This window comes from Macrosteles quadrilineatus, unplaced genomic scaffold (assembly GCF_028750875.1).
Source record: "Macrosteles quadrilineatus isolate MER2022 unplaced genomic scaffold, UCM_ALF_1.0 Scaffold_1__1_contigs__length_201487025, whole genome shotgun sequence".
In the NCBI taxonomy this organism is placed as follows: domain Eukaryota; kingdom Metazoa; phylum Arthropoda; class Insecta; order Hemiptera; family Cicadellidae; genus Macrosteles; species Macrosteles quadrilineatus.
Window position 1 is genome coordinate 107,249,635 of NW_026542594.1, and position 23,109 is coordinate 107,272,743.

The window sequence follows — 23,109 nt, forward strand, 5'->3', positions numbered from 1 at the left end:
AACTGGTGTCAACACTACAGATCCAACAATCACGTAAAGTGAAACTACGATGTATCTACTTGTACATGTACGGGTACACATGTATACCACGCATAATATTCTGCATGCTAACTTTGAGGTACATTCGTGTACATGTACACACTCAACATATCCGATATAGGAACTGATGTCAGCACTACACATCCGACAATAGCGTAAAGTGAAACTACGATGTATCTACTTGTACATGTACGGGTACACATGTATACCACGCATAATATTCTGCATGCTAACTTTGAATAGAACTTTGCATAAATCAAATATTGAAATTTCCAATCGGCATAATGTACATTAGGGAACAACTACGTGTTAGTACGCATGTACAGCCTTACAAAACATATCCTACATGACAGTTAGCACTGTAACATATGGAGTAATTTGCTGATCCTTCAGAGGTTGACAGACTACGGGGTATCTACGTGCACACGTACAATAGTATGTTCTGCAAACCACAAGTTATCTACATAGTGATTTATATTACGATTTACGAATCAATCAGAGATCAGGTCACAAACTATGAGGTTTATGTACACTTGTACATTTGTACAGCGTCACAAAACATATCCTATCTAGCTTCTAATACAGCAACATTTTACAAGTCACTAAGAGGTTTCTACGTGTACATGACCACAGTTACGTCCGTATAAAACATTTTGATCTACAACTCATGGTGTTTCGATTACATTATCCTCGTCACACAAACTAGTTCAATGACATTTTACATAGACTACTACACTACAGTACAGTATCGGGTGGTCGGTCAGTTGCATGGCGGTGCGCCCAACTCGACAGGACAACATCTATATACGCGTATGTACAACAGAAGCGAACGTTATAATGTAAATAACTTATACACCCATACAACAAAATACAGGTTAGCCAATCCGATTTGTTATTTAAAAATAGTAATAATTATAACAATAACAATTACTGACATTACGAATTCAATTAATTAAGTATTAGGAAACCCCTGTAAAAACTATTATACTTATGACCTAAAATTATAAAAATATTGTATAGTAATATTATTAAATAACAATTTCGCAAAGTATCATTATTAATTATTAAACAATTATTAATTCATTCTATACAAATGTTGCTACGATTGGTACTAAACCTTGTGACACGTCAATAGTATTTTACGCAACGATTGCGTAAAGATAGTAGTAACGACACGAGTAAAAAATTTAATTTATAAAGACTTCTACGAATGTTGTTAACACTATTTACCTACGACCGTTTTTTAAAGTAGCCGTTTCAGTACAGTTCTTAGAATTGAAAAGTATCTCATAACAGCATTGTTTACTTTCATAACAGCATAGTTTTACTCATAACAACACGGGTAACGGACCAATGAGGTTCAAGGATTGAGAGAGGAGAAGCAAAATTGTAATGATTCGATATTCAACTAATCAGCTGTTCCGGCCAATTTAATTGTTGATTGGTGCAATTAGTGAATTAGTGTTTGATTCCTTGCTTCACTGTCAGTGGCAATGAGAGGTTTTAAACAAAAACATAACCTCTCTTAGAAGTTATGAGTAGTGATTTTTAGTAATTAATACACCGTCGTAGGTAAAGTAGTGTACGCAACTCGCGTAAATAGTGTTAACGACACTCGTAGAAGTTTTTAAGGCACTCGCCAAGGATCGTACCTTAAATTTTCTACTCGTGTCGTTAACACTATCTTTACGCAATCGTTGCGTAAACTACTATTACGCGAGTTGCGTACATTTATTTACCTACGACAGTGTTTTAATTACTAAAAATCACGACTCATAACTTCTAAGAGAGGTTATGTTTACGTTTATAACCTCTCATTGCCACTGACAGTGATGCAACGAAACGTTGTACCAAACACTAATTGCACCACTCAACAATTGAATTGGCCTAAACCGCTGATTAGTTGAAGCTCCAATCATTATAATTTTACTTCTCCTCTCTCAATCCTTGAATCTCATTGGTCCATTTCCTGTGTTGTTATGAGTAAAACTATGCTGATATGAAAGTAAAAAATGCTGTTATGAGAAACTTTTCAATTCTAAGAACTGAACTGAAACTGCTACTTAAAAAAACGGTCGTACGTAAATATATTTAGGGGTAACTGAACTGTTTAGAAACTGTCAAATGCCTCGAAAATGAAAATGGGCTACATACTAAACTGTATAGTTACCCGTTTGATTTATTTATTTGATTGATTTATACCAAATATTTTTGTTATAAGTGTCCAATACTGTAATACCATTTTATTTATAACACAAATGAATAATAGTGTTAGGCCTAAATTTTCACGACAATATAACTAAGTTAAAGTTAATTTTAGCAAATTTCCTATATGAGGAATAAGCTACAGTATTACCATAGGTCTCATGGTAAGACCTAGACCCGGGACTGATTTACTTTTTCGTTTTGAGGTCCCCAGAGGCCAACAAAAACACCATCCGTTCAAATTCATATTTATGTGTGCGCGCGCATGTGCGTGTGTGTGTGTGTTTGTGTGTGTGTGTGTCCGTTAGCACGACAACTCGAGCAAAAATGATACGATTTTGATGAAATTTTGTATAAACGTGTAAACCTACCTATAAACCTTCGCGAACCAGCACAATCGGACGATGGGAACGGAGGTTTTATGGTAAAAATTGATTTTCCCCATTTGTTTACCATAAAAACACAAAATTTCTTAATTTCTCTCCAAACCATTTTGTATAGCTTAAAAAAATCATGTTTTACATTGAAGCGTTGTTGTATACCCAAACGGTGTTGAAGATGGTTAAACAAATTGTAAATTTAAAATTCCCATGTTATTCTTATGGAGAAATAAACTGTTGTAGTTTGCTTGTTCATGGATATATTGTAATCAAATTTGGCAATTTGTTTATTTCATACTAAGCTATCAACATTTCAATAAACAAACACTCCTCAATATCTTCCCGATAGCAGCAATTCCATGTAACTTATGCACTAAAATTAATGTTATTTAAATAGGAAATAAATCAGACAATTTTTTTGGGGAATATTTAAGTAGAAATCCTGCCAGTTAAATGGAAATTCGCTTAGTCTGCAGGCTTACTGCGGAGGGGGTATTAAGAGTTTCTAACACATGTGTCTGATTTTTATGAGCTAGAGATTCATGCCACTCTTGGACGGTTTTCTCTTTATACTACACGCCGTTTCATCTTTTGAATGCGGCAACAGAACATACATTTCAACTTCATAGAGTCCATTTACACAATGTCCATACAGCTGTGCAACGTTATTCTTCATGAAGACACATTTTTCTTTGGTTACTTTGAAACTAAATCCTTTCTTCACTGTTGTGCTGGCTGACATCAGGTTTCTTCCTAGCTTGGAAGAACATTCTCTAACATTACATGTATGGTTAACTACATTAACCATACATTCTCTAAAGTTGTTTAATATGGGGTTAATTAATAATGATAAATGATTTATGGATGAATGTACCTTTGGAATTATGTCGGACATAGTGAGCGGCAAGGAAGCGCCGCCGGGGTCGAGTTGCGATGGTAGATGGTAGAATGTCCTCAAGACGAAGGCACAACACTTGACACTATCTTTTTATGTTGAAGTCTTGATTTTGATTTCGGAATAACGCACGTCTAAAGGTCTATACAGTCCAAAATGAGCACTCACTAGAAGTTTCTACGCGACCGCGGTAGACCGGAATGGGAGGATTCACTGCTAAACTGACTTTACACACTGGTTAATACAATTAATTTAATTTAAAGAGGCAAAAATGTTATGAGTACTATACAAAGGGGCCACGGACTATTCCGAGTGGCAATAATAGAGAATTAAAACTATAAGAGGGAAAGCCACAATGGCAGAGAAAATTAATTATGTCAGAGTGACATGTGTTAGGTAAACCCGGCAACCAACAGACTGGGCCAAGCGTCCCGATGCGACGCTAAAAATTCGCAAAAATATCCTTCCGCCAAGTTAACCAATGGGCATTGTGCTGACCCCACTAGGTTCAATTGAAAACCCCTACTCTCTCTCGGCGGCAAATTCAAATGCATAAATTATATATAGTACAAGAAATAAAAACATTTTCCTGAAAAGTTACTTAACAAAAGTTGTGATGTATCGATTCTTACCAATATTCACTCTTACTCGAATACTTGGTACTTATTTAGGACCCAGACCCCAGCTTAAACGTTCTAAAATCACTTTTAAACTATTCTAGGACATCAATACTACAACTTTACTGATATGTGTGAAAGAAGTCCCTCCGTAAACATATATGCTGCGATGCTCCAGAATCTGCAATAAAGTTGTCTTTCCTGTGCTCCTTTGCTACAAAACACAAGAATAGACCACTGGTACATTTTCTAGGCTCAGTCTTGTTCTCGTCTTCTTTTTCTGATTTCTTTAAGCTTCGACTCCTCTGTTTCTTCAGGTTTTGTCCTTTCACCAGTAATCAGATCACTAGTTCCATGATGTATCAAAACTAATTCCATATGGCATTTCCACCTTTTCCATGATTGAGAATTGCTTAGTTTTTCAACATTCACTTTTAAATACATTCTTTTAACACTTGCTGGGCCCATAACCAAATAAAAACAAAAAAAGTTGGATAAAAGAAATTTGTTTGTTTCTGAGGTGTTGCCTTCCGGATTACTTAACAAATACTAATCTAGAGGTTTAATACCTTTTTGCCAACGTCTAGACCTGAGCCCGCAGCCGCGCCGTGAGTTGTATGGCCATACAGTATTATTCGTTAAAATGTGTGTTCGTGTTCGTGTTCGTTTTTGTTATTTGTTCGTCTCGTTATGTGTTTTTGAAGACTTTATGACGACCTCATAGGAGCGAAAAACCACGTCTACTAGGTCTAGTAGGCTTGACAATGACACCATAAGTGTGTCGAAACCGGTAGCCATTAAGTATACCAAGGATTACGTTGGAAAAATAGGTATTTAACCTCTAGATTAATAAATTAGTTTATTACTCTAACAAAGCCCATGTTATGAGTCAAAGGGGATAATTTGTATTATCATTCAATAATAAACAACACATGTTTTAAGGAACATTAATACCAACTCACAGGTTTTATATTATTTTTCAATTATTAAAATTCATGATATTTAAATATGAACTAAATCTGACAATTTTTTAGGGTATAATTTAGGGGAATTTCAGACAGGTAAATGGGAATTCGCTTAGTCTGCAGGTATGCTGAGGCGGGGGTATTAAATTATTATTATTAAGATCTAAACATGTACGAAATACAGCAACATCGTGATTTGTCTATTGCGGCAGATAGCAAGGAAGAGATAAGTTTTAAACTTCACATACCTCGGCTAATAAGTAGGCCAATTCCTCAATTTTTGAGACAATAACATCATATCTTAAAACTTCCTTTGGCATAAGAATTATGGTAAAAAAAACAATGGTAGGAATGCCGTGAGTAGAATAACAATATAACCGATTACATGATGCGGAAAGGAGATACTTAGTGGTAGTTGACAGTTCCTAAGAGGGCCTAACGTATTGTTTATTACTATATACGAACAAGTCTGTGGGTATTTAAAGCAAACTAACGGACATTTATCTCACATTAGTTGACTATTAACACCAACTGAGTGAAAAACATCGATTGTATCTTTGTACAAGTTTTGATGTTAGACTCCTTATTCGCCTGTTCGCAAACGCGTTTTAACCTTAAACGTAATGTGTTAAACGAATAAATTACAACGATTTAAACTATATCGGTAGACAACTATGTTCGATAAAATGGATTTACAACAAATATTTCAATCTGCGAATCGAAAACGATTATCGAATAACATCGGTTTCGATCGAAATGCCGTTGGATCAACGGCTTGGTCAATGCTATTATGTACATATATTCACACTCGGGAGTTGGAAAATTGCAGAATTTCTGTCTGTAAAAATTTAAAAAATCGTATTTTCAGGTATAAAAAGGTATAAATAGACAACAACTACAAACATTTAAGTCAGACAATTTGCTGTGAACACTTAGTTATTGGGGTCGCCAATCTATCGGCTGGTACTTGACATTCTGTTGACGTTGACAAGGGATGCACTAGTCTACGCTGACCGTTGAGGTGATGACGCACTGGTCAGTTTTTCGTATTGAGAATAGGTTACCGCAAGAGGTTTCCAATTACTTATCACAACTAAGTCTACTGAGTAGATTATTCGATCACCAGTAATGTACATTGTACATCAGTCGATTAGTCGAAAAGATTGTCTTCCGTCGATTACGAATAATTTGTGGACAGTTTTACGACGAATAGCCTCGTAGTCTACAATCGTTGTAAAGCCGATTTGTTTACGAGACGGTAACGGTTTGAACCTTAGACGCGTACGAAATTCTTACTCACTAGATAAATAACACGCAACATCGATCGAGAGCCGAGAGACCAGCTCCCAGCTCGGTGAACACAGAGGAGTAGAAGGGGCATTGTTTCCTAGTCGAAGCGCTAATTAAAAGCCAAAGTCACCACTACAGTCCATGGAGTAGTCGACGTCGTCCATGGCGTAGTTGCAGGTGTCGTAGAGGTGGTGGAGGTTGACGTCGTGGTGGTGGAGGTGGTGATGGTCAACGCAGGTGGTGGAGGGTGGTGGTGGAGGTTGTGCCTGATGGTTGCTGGTGGCGTCACAACCGCAGCACTGGTTGTGGCTTACGTCATGTGGTTGTGGAGCAGCGTCGCAGCAGCAGCAGTGATGGTTGGCGGTGCAGCGGTTAGGCGAAGGATAGGTCCAGCTCCAGCCCAGACCTTGTCCCCACAGTAGTAGTGTCGTCCCCACGCCACCTCCACCAACTCCTCCATCGCTGCACCCACAGTCTACAACGTCCTTCTTGGTGATGGCAGGACTGTCACCGTCTGTAACGGAACGACAACACTTTACTCAGACGTAATTCCAGGCACTATATCGATATCAATTACAGGAACTTCATTATGATCCACAAACGTGGAAATGTGTATAATAATTATTACGAACTTAACCATTGGCTCAAAATTACAAAGCGTGATAAATACGAATATGCCTAAATATCATTGCGGTAATATATTCTTTAAAACGTGAAGTAGTAAACATTGGCACCGAATGTTGAACTCTGTGGTATCAAAGTTTATGGTTAACTCATGTATTTAAAATACTTTTTTTTATTATCCATATATGAATCTCAAAGTCCATGAACTTTTGAGAAAACTAAAAGTCACACCCCCATAAACCATATAGGTACTTAAAATGTTCGTCATGACAACCCTACGCTAAGCTGTCTATTATTTCATAAATTGTCCTGTAAGGTCGTAAATCCTTTCTAAAGGGAATTTTACATGTACCTAATGTTAAAAATACCTCAGCTGTACTTATTTGATGTTATTCTTTCAACTTATTACCAAAAACCAGGTGTAATTATTTGTTTGTATTACTGTATTCTGTTTTGTTTATTTCAGCTTAACTTATAATCAATAGTTTAATTAATACATGTTAATGCTTATGATGTCAAAACATGGTGGAAGGAATCTTTCCGCCTTGATGTCAAACGGGAAATTCTAAATACAGTACAACACAAAATAGTCAAAAGGTACAGCTGATGAATTTTTAGCAAACGTGTATGTGAGTTCTCTTAATGACATTTTTTTTATTTTCTTACGATTTTACTTAAAGAATAACTAGGTTTTTGTGTCAAAAGAATTGTTTATATTCGTTAAATATGTAAATACTAAAGGTTCGTGTGTTTTTGTGAAATCCTATAAACTAATTCAGTTAGTGACTGTCCAGTTTGTTTCTTAGGTTAGTTTTAATTTTGTTACCATGGCAATGAGCATTCACACACTTGAACATGATTACTATAGGCCTAGCTCTTCCTTGTCCAAGGAAAGTTCAAACGACCAAAATTTCTCTGACGCTAATGAGTTGAATAAAGGTATACCAATGATTCCTGACAAATTGTCCAATCAAGAAATGTCAAGTGAAATATTGGTTCATCCTCAGATCATGTGCAAAAACGTCATCGTGTAACTAATCAGACAGACACCACCCCCTTCGAAACAGCTATATGAGCCTATGTACTCCAATGACGACGAGCAAATGGATGATGAAATGCCGGCACGTTGTTTGTTACTTATGATGTCAAAACATGGTGGAAGACTACGTCAGACGACTAAGGTGGCCAAACCTCCACCAATCTTCCTTCCCGGAGTAACAAATATTGGACCAATGGTCAGAGCTTTGGATGCCTTGGTTACCAATACTGGATATACATACAAGTGTCTTGGTCAATATAGAATGAAACTGTTTCCATCGTCATCTAATGATTACAGACACATTGTAAAAGGTATAAGGGACTTAAACGTAAGCTTCCACACCTACCAGCTGAAGCAAGAACGAGCTAACAGCGTTGGTTTGAGGGAAATGCATTACTTAACAAGTGTTGATACAATTACAGCTGTAATCGAAGAAAAAGGACATGTGGTAAGAAACCTTACTAATCTTAAAAATATATTCACTAAGGAACCCATGTCTATTTTCGTTGTAGATTTGGAACCTAACGCTCAAAACAAGGATATATTTCAGATCCAGTTTTTGTTAAATGCTAAGGTTTCATTTGAACCACCTAGAAAGAAAAAAAAGTTCTTTAATGTAAACGTTGTCACACACTGTTGTCACACACGTTGGCCATACTGTGTATGGCCACACCAGATCCTACTGTCACAACGATTTTCGTTGAGTCAAATGCACACAAAATCATGATACTAAAGCCTGTCCTAAGCCCATATCAGAGCCTCCAACCTGTGTATTGCACTCCGGAGAACACCCGACAAATTACAAGGGTTGTCCCGTATACAATTATGCTCAAAATAAGCAATCGCCACCCCTTCGGCGAAAAACTCCTGAAAAAACTCAGGAACACACAGGTAAACGAAACTAGTGACCCCGGTAAGAGCAGTTCGTTAACTGAAGGTATTTCGTTTGCACAAGCTACAAGAAACAGTTAGAGGGCTGTGATTCAAGAAACCAATTCCGTAATAATGAAGTCACAGAACAAGAAGCAGGTTTGTCATTCATAATTCAAGATTCGTTTGCTCGCTTCGAAAGTATACTATCCAAGCAACCAGAGCAGATTAATACACTTCTTAATCTGTTAACAACAGTAATTGCTCATTTAAAATTAATATTGTTCTAAAAATTGGTATTTGGAACGCCAATGGCTTGGCTCAGCATAGTAAAGAAGACTATAATGTCTAATGCCAAGCATCAAGAGTGGGGTTCACGCTTGGCTACACCAACAGATCGACAGTTGCTAAGAGTAATAAATGACAACACTCTTAATCATATTTCAACAGGTGAACCTACTTATTGGCCGACTGATATGAGGAAAACTCCTAAATCATTGGACTTCTTCATATCAAAAGGTATTAATCAAAACTACACTAATATACAATCAAGTCCTGACCTATCCTCTGACCATTTACCGATAATATTGTAAATCAGTACACAAGATTTTCACCAAAAAGTAACTGAACGGTTATACAACAAGAACACTAATTGGGAAATTTTTCGTCAAGATATAAACAATAATTTAAACTTAAAAATTCAATTACAAAGCAATCAAAATTTAGAAGACGCCATTGGTTTATAACTTGTATTCAAAGTTCTGTAAAAACATAAACTCCTGTCCTTAATTATTTGTCAAAACCTGGATTAACTTCTGGAATCAGTTACCCTATTTTCGTTAAACAGAAGATTGCGGAAAAAAGAAGGTTGAGAAAAATCTGACAAAATAGCAGGAATCCAGTTGATAAAGCATTTTAATAGGGCATCTCGAAATTTGAAGCAGCTGTTATATGATTTAAAAAATCGCTGTTTTGAGAATTACACCCAATCTCTGTCACCTTCCGAAGCTACGGATTATTCCCTCTGGAAAGCTACGAAGCGAATGAAGCGCCCATAGATTCGAATTTCGCCGATTTTAAAATCTGATGGGAGCTGGGCAAAATGTAACACAGAGAAGTCTGAAACCTTTGTTAAATTCTTTGAGAATGTGTTCAAACCAAATGTGGTAGTAAACAAAGAGGAAGAGATACTTGAATATTTGGATGATCCACTACAACTTGACTTCCCAATGCGGAAGTTCAAACCATAAGAAGTAAAATCAATCATCACCAACATTCTTCATTCTAACAATGCTCCTGGTTACGACCCCATAACTGGTAAAATACTTAAAGAGCTTCCACGAAAAGGAATAATATTTTTGACTATGTTATTTAATACAATGTTAAAACTTGAAAATATACCAGATCTTTTCAAAAGAGCAAAATAATTGAGAGTCATTCCGAAACATAGGAAGCCTCTTGAATAGGTAAGTTTATATCGACCTATAAGTCTTTTACCAGTAATGTCCAAGTTGTTTGAAAAAACTTCTTCTGAAAAGGATACAAGACCTAATTGGCGAAGATGTGATTGCTGCTGAAAGAGGTCAGCTGATGTCAAAATCGTAAATGAATGCAATGTGCTATCCATAATCATGGTGGACATAGTTCATAATTTGATGCTAGGTAGCAGCACGGTACAGAAAATGAATCGTTTGACCATAAGACAAATAGAATAAATATAGACTGTCAAAGGAAGGTTCCGGTGCCCACCGCTATGAGTGCCGTGTAGTTACGGCACACACCGCTGCAGGCGAGGAGCGCAGGATCCATATGCGACTAGCAGACGCTGCAGCGGTGTGCGCCGTAACTACATGGCAAACCTAGCGGTGGACGCCAGAACTTACCACTAACCGCAGCACAGCTGACGGCCTATATTTATTCTATTTGTCTATGGTTTGACTTACGTAGTGGATTTTTGACTAGTGCAGTTGAATGACAACCAACAAAGTCGAGATCTGGGTAACACGTGATCATGGGCCCCTGCTTGATGATCATCTTCCGGCTTTTCCTTCTACACGCTGCTGCTATTGTGTGACATGCTGTAGGACATCTGACTGGCAAAAATTGTGTATGACAGGCTCTACTGTGAACTGTTGGATGTGGTGAGTGTTTGTCTGGATAGAGGAGGGGTAAGGATGCATCGTCTTGCTGACATCAGACTCGACTTGGCAGACAGGAGATTGGACACCACCGGGTCCAGGGAGGCTGACTTCACCTTTCTACCTAGGGAGCATGCTACCGACGTGCACTACGCGTTGTTCTGAATGGAGGTGTGATGAAGATGCATGCATCGTCTTGCTGACGTATAACTCAGTTTAACACACTCCTTTTATCTATGGTTTAACCGACGGGATAGTGGACGCTACCAGGTCCAAGGAATTTGACTTTAGTGTTGGTGGTAAAAAACCTGATCAACCTCGGCCTCTCAAAGTTGTTCTTGGCAGGAATTCTGACGTAGTCACTGCAATGAAGAATTTTTGCCGGATCTGAGACCAAATTGAATCCACGATTTTCTTCGGTCAAGCTATCCAGAGACAGAACTTCCCGTGAAGCCGCTCACCTTCTAAACCTCAGTGCCGAATTAAAGGAACGCACCACCCTTGGGGGAAAAGGATCTCACCGTAAGTTTCCTAAACAACATCATTGTTGTTTTTTAACAACATCATAATCATCATTTTTACCTTTCACCTTGATCAAGCTCTACATTTCCCTGGTACGCCCACAGCTAGAATATGGGTCTGTCGTCTGGTCTCCTTTCCACAAGAACCATGTCAACGAACTGGAGAAAATTCAAACCCGCTTCATACGGATGCTTGGACCGAGACTTGGGTTAACCTACCACAGCACCCCGGTTGACGATGTGGAGAAGCCCTTCAATCTTCTACCTCTTTCACTCCAACGTCATCATGCCGACATCATTCTGCTCTACAATGTGACATTGACTTTCTGTTTTACCAATGCAATAGTTATGTAGAACTGATCACTCTACATGACATGATTAGACAGCCAAATTAAAAAGCGCGCTTTCATTGTTGCAACAATAACAGAGGAGTCAGAGTTGAACACCAGCTGTAACTGTTGATTTGAGACTCAGCCACGGCTACCGTGAGCGATAAGGAAGCTACATAACCTTTGACCGTCAAGCGTTGTCCAGTCGACATTGGAAGTGGAGAGTCTGCTACATTAAGTAGTAGAGAGAGAGAGAGACGAGAGCGTGCACGAGACTTCAGGTAGAGAGCCGTAACCGACATCAAGCCCTTCAGCATCGCTGGATTTTTGTGAGCCTAAATTGGAATTTGGCTAAGGTGAGCCGCTACCATGTTATAAAAATGTTATACTTGAGTTTCATGAGTAATACAGCTAATTTGGCCTAATCTTTAATGTTGAAGTATTTAAAAAACTAAACTAAGCCTTGGGCATAGAATGAGATTGTCAGAACATGTGAGCAAACATTTAATTAAATACAACGAGTTACTAATTAATGGTTCTACACTAAGTATAGCAGAAGTAATTAGTTTAGAACCTTCTAACTGAAAAAGTGCTAAGGTTAACAAACAAAAAAAATGTAAATATTAGTTAGTATTTTAAATGTAACTATTAGAATGAACTTTATGCATGTTGTTGCCATGATATTTATATTGCTATTTTAACCGTGCTAGAATAATTAATCTTGCAAAACTGACTACACAAAACAAAAGGCAAACAAAGGGACAAAATGTACTAAACCTTTTTGTTCTGCTAACATTACAATAAAGCAAGATATAACGTAGTCATTGAACTGATTGTGGATAGCTATTTTTTTATAAAATGTTAATATTAGGTTGAGGTGTAAATATTATTTGTGAACCACGTTGATAAATTATTTATCGTAGGCTATTTACTTAATCTCTCAATATGTACAGCATGTTATTTAATGATGTTATTTAATTATAAACCCATTCTTAGGTATTATTATTGTTCTAGAGTTGTAATAAATAATTTCAGGCAAAGCTAGAGTACCGTAACAATTGTCAGTCTTACTGATACCTAGCGTATTGAGTTATTGACTACATGTTACACCCTAACATTGGTTATTCACTTTAAAGTACAGTATTTATCACTGTGTAATAGGTTCTCATTAGAAACTGAGCAAGAGTGTTTTGTAAATTATTAATAATGTATTCAGATATAAACTGATTACTAAAGTGTCATTAATGCTTATACTGTAACTGGATAAGAAATACGAATAGGCTATTGTGTGGAACTGTATATAATATATTGGTAGCCTATTTAATTTATATTGTTGGAGTAAAGACTATTCTGGAGTGATTTTGTTTTAAGGGCTTTTTCCCTGGACCTGCGTCTTGGCATTGATTGGTGACCTTGCTGACCCACGAGTGTGATCGTCTGCAGGACTGTTGGACCACGGCGGGTGTCAGCACCGTTGTTTGCACCTCCTCTAGGTGCGCGTAATGTCCTCTACATTACGCGCGGGTCACACTTGCGCTGTGATATCCGGTTGTGGACCGTACGGACAATACGGCCTTTGTGTGTCGTTATCGGTGCTTCTATTCGGTGAGTAGACTTTCATTTTCACACCCTTTGAATCACCCCGGACGGCCGGGCGGCATCGGTCACTATCAAGTGGAACCTGTGACCTTGGACTCTGGCAAGATAAGGATTTGGAGTGAATGACTAATTATGTCCAGTTCTGAGCTCTGAGATAGAAATATTTATTGTCTTGTTTAACTCCTGAATTGAAGCTAGCTATTAAGTGTATTTATATTTATGCATGAGGGTATGTGTTTGTTATATCTTTAGAATAACTTATTATATTTAAATTAAGTTACTATTGGAGTGCTCCTAGGGACTTGATTTGGTATTTAACAGAACTGGCCAGTATTTAATTAAGTAAGTTATTTGCATGAATCTCACTAAGTGATATATATGAGGTTACATTACCTTAATCGCCAAGTGATCCATGTAGTCCAAATCTAGGATTACGAACGTTTCGACGTCAATGCGTCATTGTCAAATCTACAAAAACTTTTTTAAACCATAAGGGTCACGTCATAGTCTTTCCGACACACACAAACGAAACAATACGGACAAAAATACATTTAAGTAGGCCTACTAACTAATTTATGGTAAACGGTCGTCACAACATAGTACAGATCTGATCGCATGCCGAGACTCGACTGATGGTGCGCCGCTTCCTGGTTTATCAACTTGGACTTTGTCCTCTGCCACCTGTATCATCCAGTTGTGAGCTCTCTAGTTTTATGAGGGATTCGAACAATGCATTTGACTGGAAAACACATTTGTCATTCAACAAATTTTGAGGCTGGTTCCGTGTAGCTTTATAAATCTCATAATTTTCCAATGCAGTTAATCTATGTCCTTTTCTGCAAATGTGTAATGGTTTTAAATTACTATTAATATTTGTATAGTTGTGGTTGCTATTGGTCAGATGTGCTGCAAAGTTAGATTTTTGTACAATGGTGGCTTTAGGCAAATGTTCTTTAAACCGCTTTTCGAATGATCGTCCTGTCTGGCCTATGTAGATCTTCTCGCAGTCGTCACAAGTTATTTTGTATACACCGCATTTTTTATTTACATCAACTGTTTCTTTCTTTTTGTTCAAAATATTACCAAGCTTGTTCGATGTTCTAAACGCAACGACCTTACCATGTTTTTGCAGTTCATTTTTTAGTGTTAAGGGGAAATTACTGCCAAATTCAGTTGGTACATAACCTGTTATATTGCCTGTGCTTTTTGAAATTGGGTTTTTGGATCTTTTGGTCTGTTTGTTTATTAATTTATCTATGATGTTAGGGTTGTAGCCGTTGGATACTGCGATATGCTTTAATATGTTTTTCTCAGCTGTGAAGTCTTCAGGGCAGAGTGGTACAGATAATAACCTGTTTACAAAACTGTTATAAGCGGCTAGTTTATGGGACATAGGATGATGTGAGGATGCGTGAATGGTTGTATCAGTTGCTGTAGGTTTTCTATAAATCTTGAATGAGAAGTTGTTGTTGGTTTTGATGAGAGTTAGGTCCAAAAAATTTAGTGAATTGTTCATTTCAATTTCTGCAGTAAATTTCATATTTGGGTGGAGGCTATTCATGAAATTATTAAATACCTGTACTTGTCTAGGATTACCGTCATACAATAGTACTATGTCATCAACATACCTGTAATAAAATACTATTTTATTTCTGTGTCGGTTGTTGTCAGACCATAAATGTTTGTTTTCAAACCTGTTTAGGAAAATTTCCGCAAGAATGCAGGACAGGGGTGAGCCCATAGCTAAGCCTTCGTGTTGTATAAAATATTTTATACAAAATAAATAAATCTCACTAAGTGAGCTATTTATTACTAGCCTAATTGCTCTCCTTCACTTGTAGTTAAGATCTTAGCTTTGGAAGAGAAATAGGCAATACAAGTGTATACAATTCAAACATATGGTCTTTAATTGTGTTTACCTAGTAGTACCACAGGTTATTGTCTAGAAAATTTTGAATCTGATTGATTACTGAGTTTGTTTTGTTTATGAGTTTGGGTGGTTAAATAATTTAAAGGTATACTGCTCATCCAAGTGCTTAAGGCCTAGTTTTGAAAAGTCAGATTAAACTTTTGAGTGCATGGTAGCGGGCTTACACTTGAGGATACCTTAGGGCAGGAAAACATTCCTTGTTGGAGTCCTGCAACTGATCCATCCTAACAACAAGGTGGCGCCCTCTCTCGAGCAAATCCCGACCAACTTGGTAACAATTCAAGGGTGACCTGCTATCAATAATCCAGACTTAGATAAGCTACGAATTTCCCCCACCCCTCACGCCCTTCTCCACTGAGCTAGGCTAGCAAAAGTGATAACTCAGGTGCCAAGGTGGCAACAAGCTGGTAAAATGTGTCGTCGATTGTCCCAATATCCTGAGCGGTATCGGCATTACCACGCCCAGAGGCACACGCTTCAAGACAATCTTCAGTAGACGCTTTTTCCCAGCCTACTATTCCTACAACAGCGGAATTTTCAGTCTGTTTAAGGCTGGTAGCACGGCGGCTGCTCAACTGGGCTTCTTCTGTGAGCCCTCCCGTTCAAAAAGAAGTCTCCTTGCTAACCTGAGAAACCACACCCCTGCTTGTAAATATTGTTTTCGTTGTTACTTTACCAGTGTTAATTTATTGTTATTACTTTCTTAGTCTACTACTTTGTTATAACTATTGTTATTACTTCTTTAGTTTTGTAAAACTATCTTACATGTCAAATCCTGAATTATTGTAAATGCCATCTGTACATAAACATTGTAAAATGGTGTAATCCGTTGGGAAATAATAAATTAATAAACTAAATTTAAAATCTAATCAGTTAAATTGGCTCATCGGAAGAAAATCAAAACCTAGTCTAGAAAACAAATTATTGCTATATAAAACCAGATTGAAACCAATATGGACATATGGAGTGCAACCATGGGGCTTGGCGAGTACTTCTAATATAGAAATTATCCAAGTATACCAATCGACAATGCTGAGGAAAATAACAAATGCACCTCGGTATGTCACCAATAGAACACTACATCAAGACCTTGTTAAGATGCCTACAGTTAAGGACGAAATCATGACCTTAAGTGAACGATGTATTACGAAATTGGAATCTCTTCAAAACCATTTAGCACTGAACTTATTAAACGACACGGATACAATTTACAGACTTAAGACCCCATCAATTCTGGACCTGCCCTCCAGATTTTTGTGAAGTGTTTTACCGAAGAATTTGTTGTTGACAGTACTCAAAAACTGTATTCTGTTTTGTTTATTTCAGCTTAACTTAACCAATCAATAGTTTTATTAATACATATGAAGTCAAACGGGATGAAGCCCGTGGGTAACAGCTAGTTAAGTTAAGCATGAAATGACCAAATTACCCTTGTCTAGATTTTACCAATACCCTTGTGTCAAGGTTGTAGTCATACGTGTCCTAATTTATTTTAGCTTAGTAACGTAGCTTACTTGTGATCTGGACGGTAGTGGGGGACAGACGCTGTGGCTGAGAATCTAAACAGTCGTGGTTAGACTTGTTGTCTGTCTGCGTCTGCGGGGGTGGTGGCAGCTAAAACAACAACATACATAAGATAAGCTACATAATTGTATGATTGATATCGAAGCGGAAATAGTCTTACCCCAAGAAAAATCTACTACTATAACCATGAGTGGGTGGCAGTTTTGCTGCTACAAGGAGAATAATTAAGTGAATTTTACTAGTAAAATGTTGACAGCCTAGTATAAAATAAAGAAATGTTCCAATTTTGATCAAACTAATACCATAAACTAGCAAACTAAAGCAAAATAAAACCCTGTTCCCATAGTCCGATCATGCTGGTTCACAAACTCTTTCGAATAAACGTAGGTTTTACACGTTTGTATTATTATTCCCTATTTAGGAAATCCCCTTAAAATTATGTCACTGGCCCAAATATCGTACAAATAGCCGTTACAGCTGATTTGCAGGTTTAAAAAATGTGAAAACCCAATTTTTACCCCATAAAACATCAACGCGTTAACTTGAATAATCTTTGTTTGATTTTTATGACATTTGGCTAGAAGGTGTAGGGCGGTATAATCTTGAATGTGTTCGCGAACCAGCATGGTTTTATGTTCTAAAAATTGGGTTTTCTAATTTTTGACTCTCAAAACAAAAAAATTCCCAATTTCTCTTTAAACCTTATTAAACGGAAAGTAAATAAAGATACGTCTTATAACACCTAAAACATATATTTACGCTTATACTGTTACTCACAAGACGGTAAATATACAAAAGATGGTAAGTGGTGATCGATTTCGATTGGACACTCCAATCATCATCAGACCCAATAGGCAAATGACAACTTATATCTTTATTTACTTTCCGTAAATTTAATAACACGTAAATGATCAAGAAGTTATTTACCTAATTAAACTATATTTAACTTATAAACTATATCAAAAATTAGAGTTTAGAGATTTCATTTAACACGATAAGTCAGGTTATAACACGGACGGAGAGTGTATTTTCGATCCTCATTATATTTCCTCTACCATTTTCCGACCTCGACGTCAGCGACACGTAGCCTCCGTTTTTTAACTCCGCTTTGGAAAGAGCCACTTCAGGCCCTAGTAATGTACAGTATAAGAAACCCCTGGCATAAATATTACAACCTCCATGACAAGATTCTAGTGAAATATACCTTTAAGAACAATCCTCCCGTAAATAAATTTTAACCTAGTTTTTACACATTACAGAGAACTTACCGTATTGCTGATGGCTGTCATCCAATGGCTAGGAATTGCAAAACAAACATCAACAGCGTAAGACCAGTGTACTAGGCTATATGTTTTAGTTACGTTACTAATAATAAAATTGTTATTATAATAGTAGCTATTGCAGCAAATATTTTGGTGAAAACTGTAGGCTTTTACAAGAATATTATATGACAGACTATAGCCCCTTTTTATGTTGAGCGGTATGTGTGTTCCAAATAAATAAACGATAAAATGTATTGAAAGTTTACGAATTCATTTTTTTCGTATGTTTTTTTACGTTCTCGTACATTTATTTTCGTAAGAACTTAGGAAATTAGTGATTTTTCCTATATTTTGCCTGAAAATTTTGTCTTAAGGCAGGCAAACTGCGGCATTGCTACATCAATTGTATCGTGATATTTTAGTGGACAGAGAGCTCACCGATTACCTATTTTGGAATTTAATTACATTTAAACGAATTTACAACACAGACGTGTGCGAGAGATGAGTGAGTGGAGTTGAATGGTTATGATGATAGCTTTGTTACTGACTAAGACCAGTTAGCTCTAGGGTTATAACAATATGATCTCTAAGGAGAGCTAGGTCCAGCGTCGAACCATCAAAAAGCTAATTACTGTTCTCAGGGTCGAACCAGTGCCCTATATCCACTCTAGGTGCCATCCTATCTTAAATAGGGGATATAACCGACTTAGGTCTATCACATGTACAACTGCATCTTGAGCTGAAGCAGCCATGGGACTGTGTCAGGCATACTCTTCAGACAATGTGTTGCTGATACAACTTTACGTTTAGCTTCATTCAGTTATAATATTTTATTTAATTGGCTGAGCATTACGCTTGGGCGTGATAGTATATACTCACTTGACTTCCTCCTCGGACTGAGCCAGTAGCCAATGGACTTTGTCACCTCCACGGGTGCCGAACGCCATGAGCTGAACGACATGACAGCCCGAGGGCAGCACGGGACGACCAGGGATCCTCAATGTCCATTGGGATACTGCCAGCATCTCAGGGGCTTCCTTGACCACGACACTACCTTCAGGTTCCCCGCGACCCTTCTCCTTGAACCACGCCAGCGTAGAGTCGTCGTACAGCACCACCCACTCCTCCCGCCACGCTCGGCCAAACAAACGCTCTGCAACAAGTGCGTTCAGTGTATTTCATATACATATCAATTTTGAAGAGTAGATTCGTAAACTCTTGTACAATCTAAATTGACACGTTCAAGTACACTCAACCGCTTTAACGGTAAAGTAACCCCTGGAATGTTTGCAAATATAAAAGGGATAGACCCCTTTAATCTCGCACAGAAAAACAAGTTTAAGACACTAAACATTAGGATATGAACACTTCGAAACTTATCTCAGAAGTATAAATATGCGTGGTTCCCAAAAAGAATGTAACATTTAAGTTTTCCTTAATGTAGTTAGCTCATATGATTTGTTTGATTGCTTATCAAAAAAATCATATAACTGAAATAATATAACTTAAGTGCAAGTTCTTCTATAAAAACTTTTAAAAACTCAAAGAGAGGCAAACATATTGACATCAGAGTGCATTTTATAAAAGATCCATGTATGAAAGGAATAATTGATGTGCAGTATGTAGTCAGGATAATCTCGCCGCTCTATGTAAAGAAAGGTTCGTGCAATTGCGCAAGATTATAATGAATATAGACTGATGTAATAATTTGTTGTCGTTAAACCGATTAATATATTTTTTTAAAATCAAAATATCAATCGAGGGGGTGTGTTAAGATATACATTAGTTCTGTTAACACATAATTATTTAAATTGTCTTACTTGTCTGTATTGCATATGATTTCCTTTGTTTTACAAGTGAGTTCTGTTGCTAACACTTAAAGTTATGTCCTGTTAATACAAATAATTGTTCTTCCACGTGCTGCCGTATTTTATTGAAGAATAAAATAATCTAAAACATTATATGTCATGTAGGTGACAATGTTATGTAGTGATATCAAATACATTTTAAAACAAACAATTTAATAATATAATAAAAATGTGTAGTAGTGTTAATAACATTTTAAATAATCTATTGTAATATTAACTAGCTGTTGTACCCGTGCTTCGCAGCGGAAATGAAATTCTGTTAAAACGAAGTAACGAACCCACGACCTGTTTGACCTATATATTGGCTTGGACAGTCTTGGCATTATTTGTATAAACACCTGTCATTTAAATTTTGTCTCTTGATCGGTCAGTTTGTGACAGGGTGACACATATTTACTTACGAATTTTCGAGCAACCTCCACCGTTCCACCATGAAGACAGGTCCTCGCGAAGAGTTTCTATAAAAATGTCGCAACATCGTGCTCTATTAAAGTTGCCCTCCTTTGACTAAAAACCTTTTTTAACATGACAAAAATATCTGTCTGCTTACTTTATTCCTAACACACATCGGGGATTTATTGGGAGAAGGGGTAGCATAAAGGTATTTAGACTTTCCGTCATAGTGGTGCATTTGAAGGTAGGGGAGACTTCGCTAAAAGACTTCGCTTCGAAGAGAGCACTGCAAGTATTTGCTGTTTTTGACTTGTACAGTGAAGTGATGCATTGCTTTGCGATGACATGATGACCTGGCGAGGGAACTCCAAAATTCGCACAATTCTTTGACGAAGTATTTGTAGTTTGTTTACACCACGCTTCATGCCTCATTGCCCTGCTGGATTAGCCACCCCAAAACTACCTGGATCCCTCGGGACCAGTGGAGTCGTTTTAATCCCTGACCTTTTTAGATCCTCGGATTACGGGACCAGCTAACCATTACCCATCCTATCCAAATGTTCGTTTCGTGTTATTTATTTATTGTGTGCGTGTGACAGTAATGTCTTTTATGTATTTGTACCCTGACGATGCCGTTTTAACGGTGAAACATGAAACTTTTTAACCTCACATCGACAACATTTGGATTACTTGACGAGGTAATTATACCACAATATTATAGCCACATTTTTAGTTTAGGGTTCCAGCTTTTTTCTTATTAAGTTTAATTTTTTTTTAAGTTTAGCAGCCGACGCTAACATTCTAAACTAGCTTTTCGTATAATATAATTGCTTAACATAACAGCTGTAAACATTCAGTGTTTGTGACACAAATTCAGCATTTAAATAATAATTAAATACGTAGGGTTGAGTTATTTATACTATGTGTAATGCTATATTTTTGATAGTTCAATCCTTTGGTGAGTGGATGACATCTATCTATATATTAATAGGCAAGCATGTTTCTTTAAAACCTTTTTTCTCAGCTCGTGTGTATCGTAGGGAAAATCTACGCATACCGTTAGAAAGCTATTTTCCTGTAGGTGTGCAGAATCCCTTTATAAATTAAAATAGGCTCAAAAATAAGCACAAAAAATTAATTTGAAATTTTAAAAAAATTAACATGGATCTTATGGGTTGCTATGGTGATGACGGAATAACAACAAAATATAAACAGAAAATCAAAACAAATGGAAGACATTCCAATCACATGTTTTATTTACAGTGTGGGGTGAAAATAGAGAAGTTTGCACAAAACATACTGTTGGTCGATTTTTCGACCACGGGGCGTGCTCTTGTATTATTTAAATATACACAATAAAAAATGGTAAAATACTAGATGTTCAAATTATTTTCAGAGAAGTCTTTAAAATCTTAGGTTTGTTTTAGTGCAAGTAGGGGCAATATGGCAAATATAAGTCCCTTTGAGCGTTTTTCCCCATAAGAATAACATGGGGATCATTTTTAGACACTAATTCCATAAATCCTGATCGTTACCTACATATCCCTATACAATTATTGTCCAACCTTATAAATATAACTAATCCTCACTTATCCCCTATATATATTCAAAATCAAGCGTAAAAAGCGAATTCTTTCATTTATTGACCTACACAAGTGTAAATGTAAATTAGGGGCAAGAGGGCAAAGAGACGACGCTTTAGGCGTTTTTCCCATAAGAATAACATTGTGAGCTTTTTTAGCCATTTTTTTAATACTGCTCTTGGCCTATACAAGCCCATACAAATGTTCTATACTTATTGGCCAACTCCATTAACACTTAAAATCCCCATCAAAGTATGTGATTTTATCTGTGATAGCACCATGGATCTTAAATCCCATATATTGCAAAGTCACAAATTTTTTTAATTTCTGTAAAACAAATGTTATGAACATTTTAAAAGACACATCAATTCTTGCAACAATTGTCCATATACAATGATTATATTTGTTGGTGAATCGATTAGAACTGAACTTGGAAATAATCTTCAGTCTTGTCCTCTGCCGATAAAATTGACTTTAGTAAGGAGAATCAAATTGATAAAATATACAATAGATCAAAATGGAAAATTACCGAATGAAAAAAAAAAAATTATTGCAGATTTTAGAAGCCTTACCACCTTAACTATTGAGAAAAGAGATTTAATACCTCAAATTGAAAATGCTCTTTTAAAGAATGACGCATCGTAAATCGCATTATTTTTTAATTCGTGATTTTGATAAATTAGTGAAGTACGACCATAAAAAGTATTTTTGCAAGTTGTGTTTACAATACTTTACATTAATGATAAATTAGAACGTGACACAATATATTGTAAAAACTTTGATGCCCAACGAGTGGAAATGTCTAAACAAGATACATTACAATTTAAAAATTCAAAATATTAACTTAAAGCCCCATTTGTGATTTATGCAGATTTTGAATGTTTTATAAACTCTAACAGCCATACTCCACCTCGATTTGCATTTGTTGTAGTGAGAGATTCTAAAATTATTTCTGAAGAATTATATAGTGGCGCAAACGTTATGTGCGTGTTTATTTGAGGTTATTTGAGACTTGTGATTTTATTAAAAGTCAAATGG

At 36.7% G+C, this 23,109-nt stretch overlaps 1 protein-coding gene across 1 annotated transcript in view; it reads right to left on the reverse strand.

Moving 5' to 3' along the window:
- Positions 1-5,521: 5,521 nt before the first annotated feature.
- LOC128982832 (uncharacterized) overlaps positions 5,522-23,109 on the reverse strand; it is a 323,159-nt gene continuing 305,571 nt past the window's right edge. Inside the window, exons 5-8 of the mRNA XM_054401863.1 lie at positions 19,107-19,380; positions 18,234-18,261; positions 16,956-17,055; positions 5,522-6,905 (exon numbers count right to left, since the gene is read on the reverse strand). Of these exons, the coding sequence (XP_054257838.1) occupies positions 6,505-6,905; positions 16,956-17,055; positions 18,234-18,261; positions 19,107-19,380 (803 nt within the window). The 3' untranslated portion in view covers positions 5,522-6,504. The remainder of the gene's footprint in view (positions 6,906-16,955; positions 17,056-18,233; positions 18,262-19,106; positions 19,381-23,109) is intronic.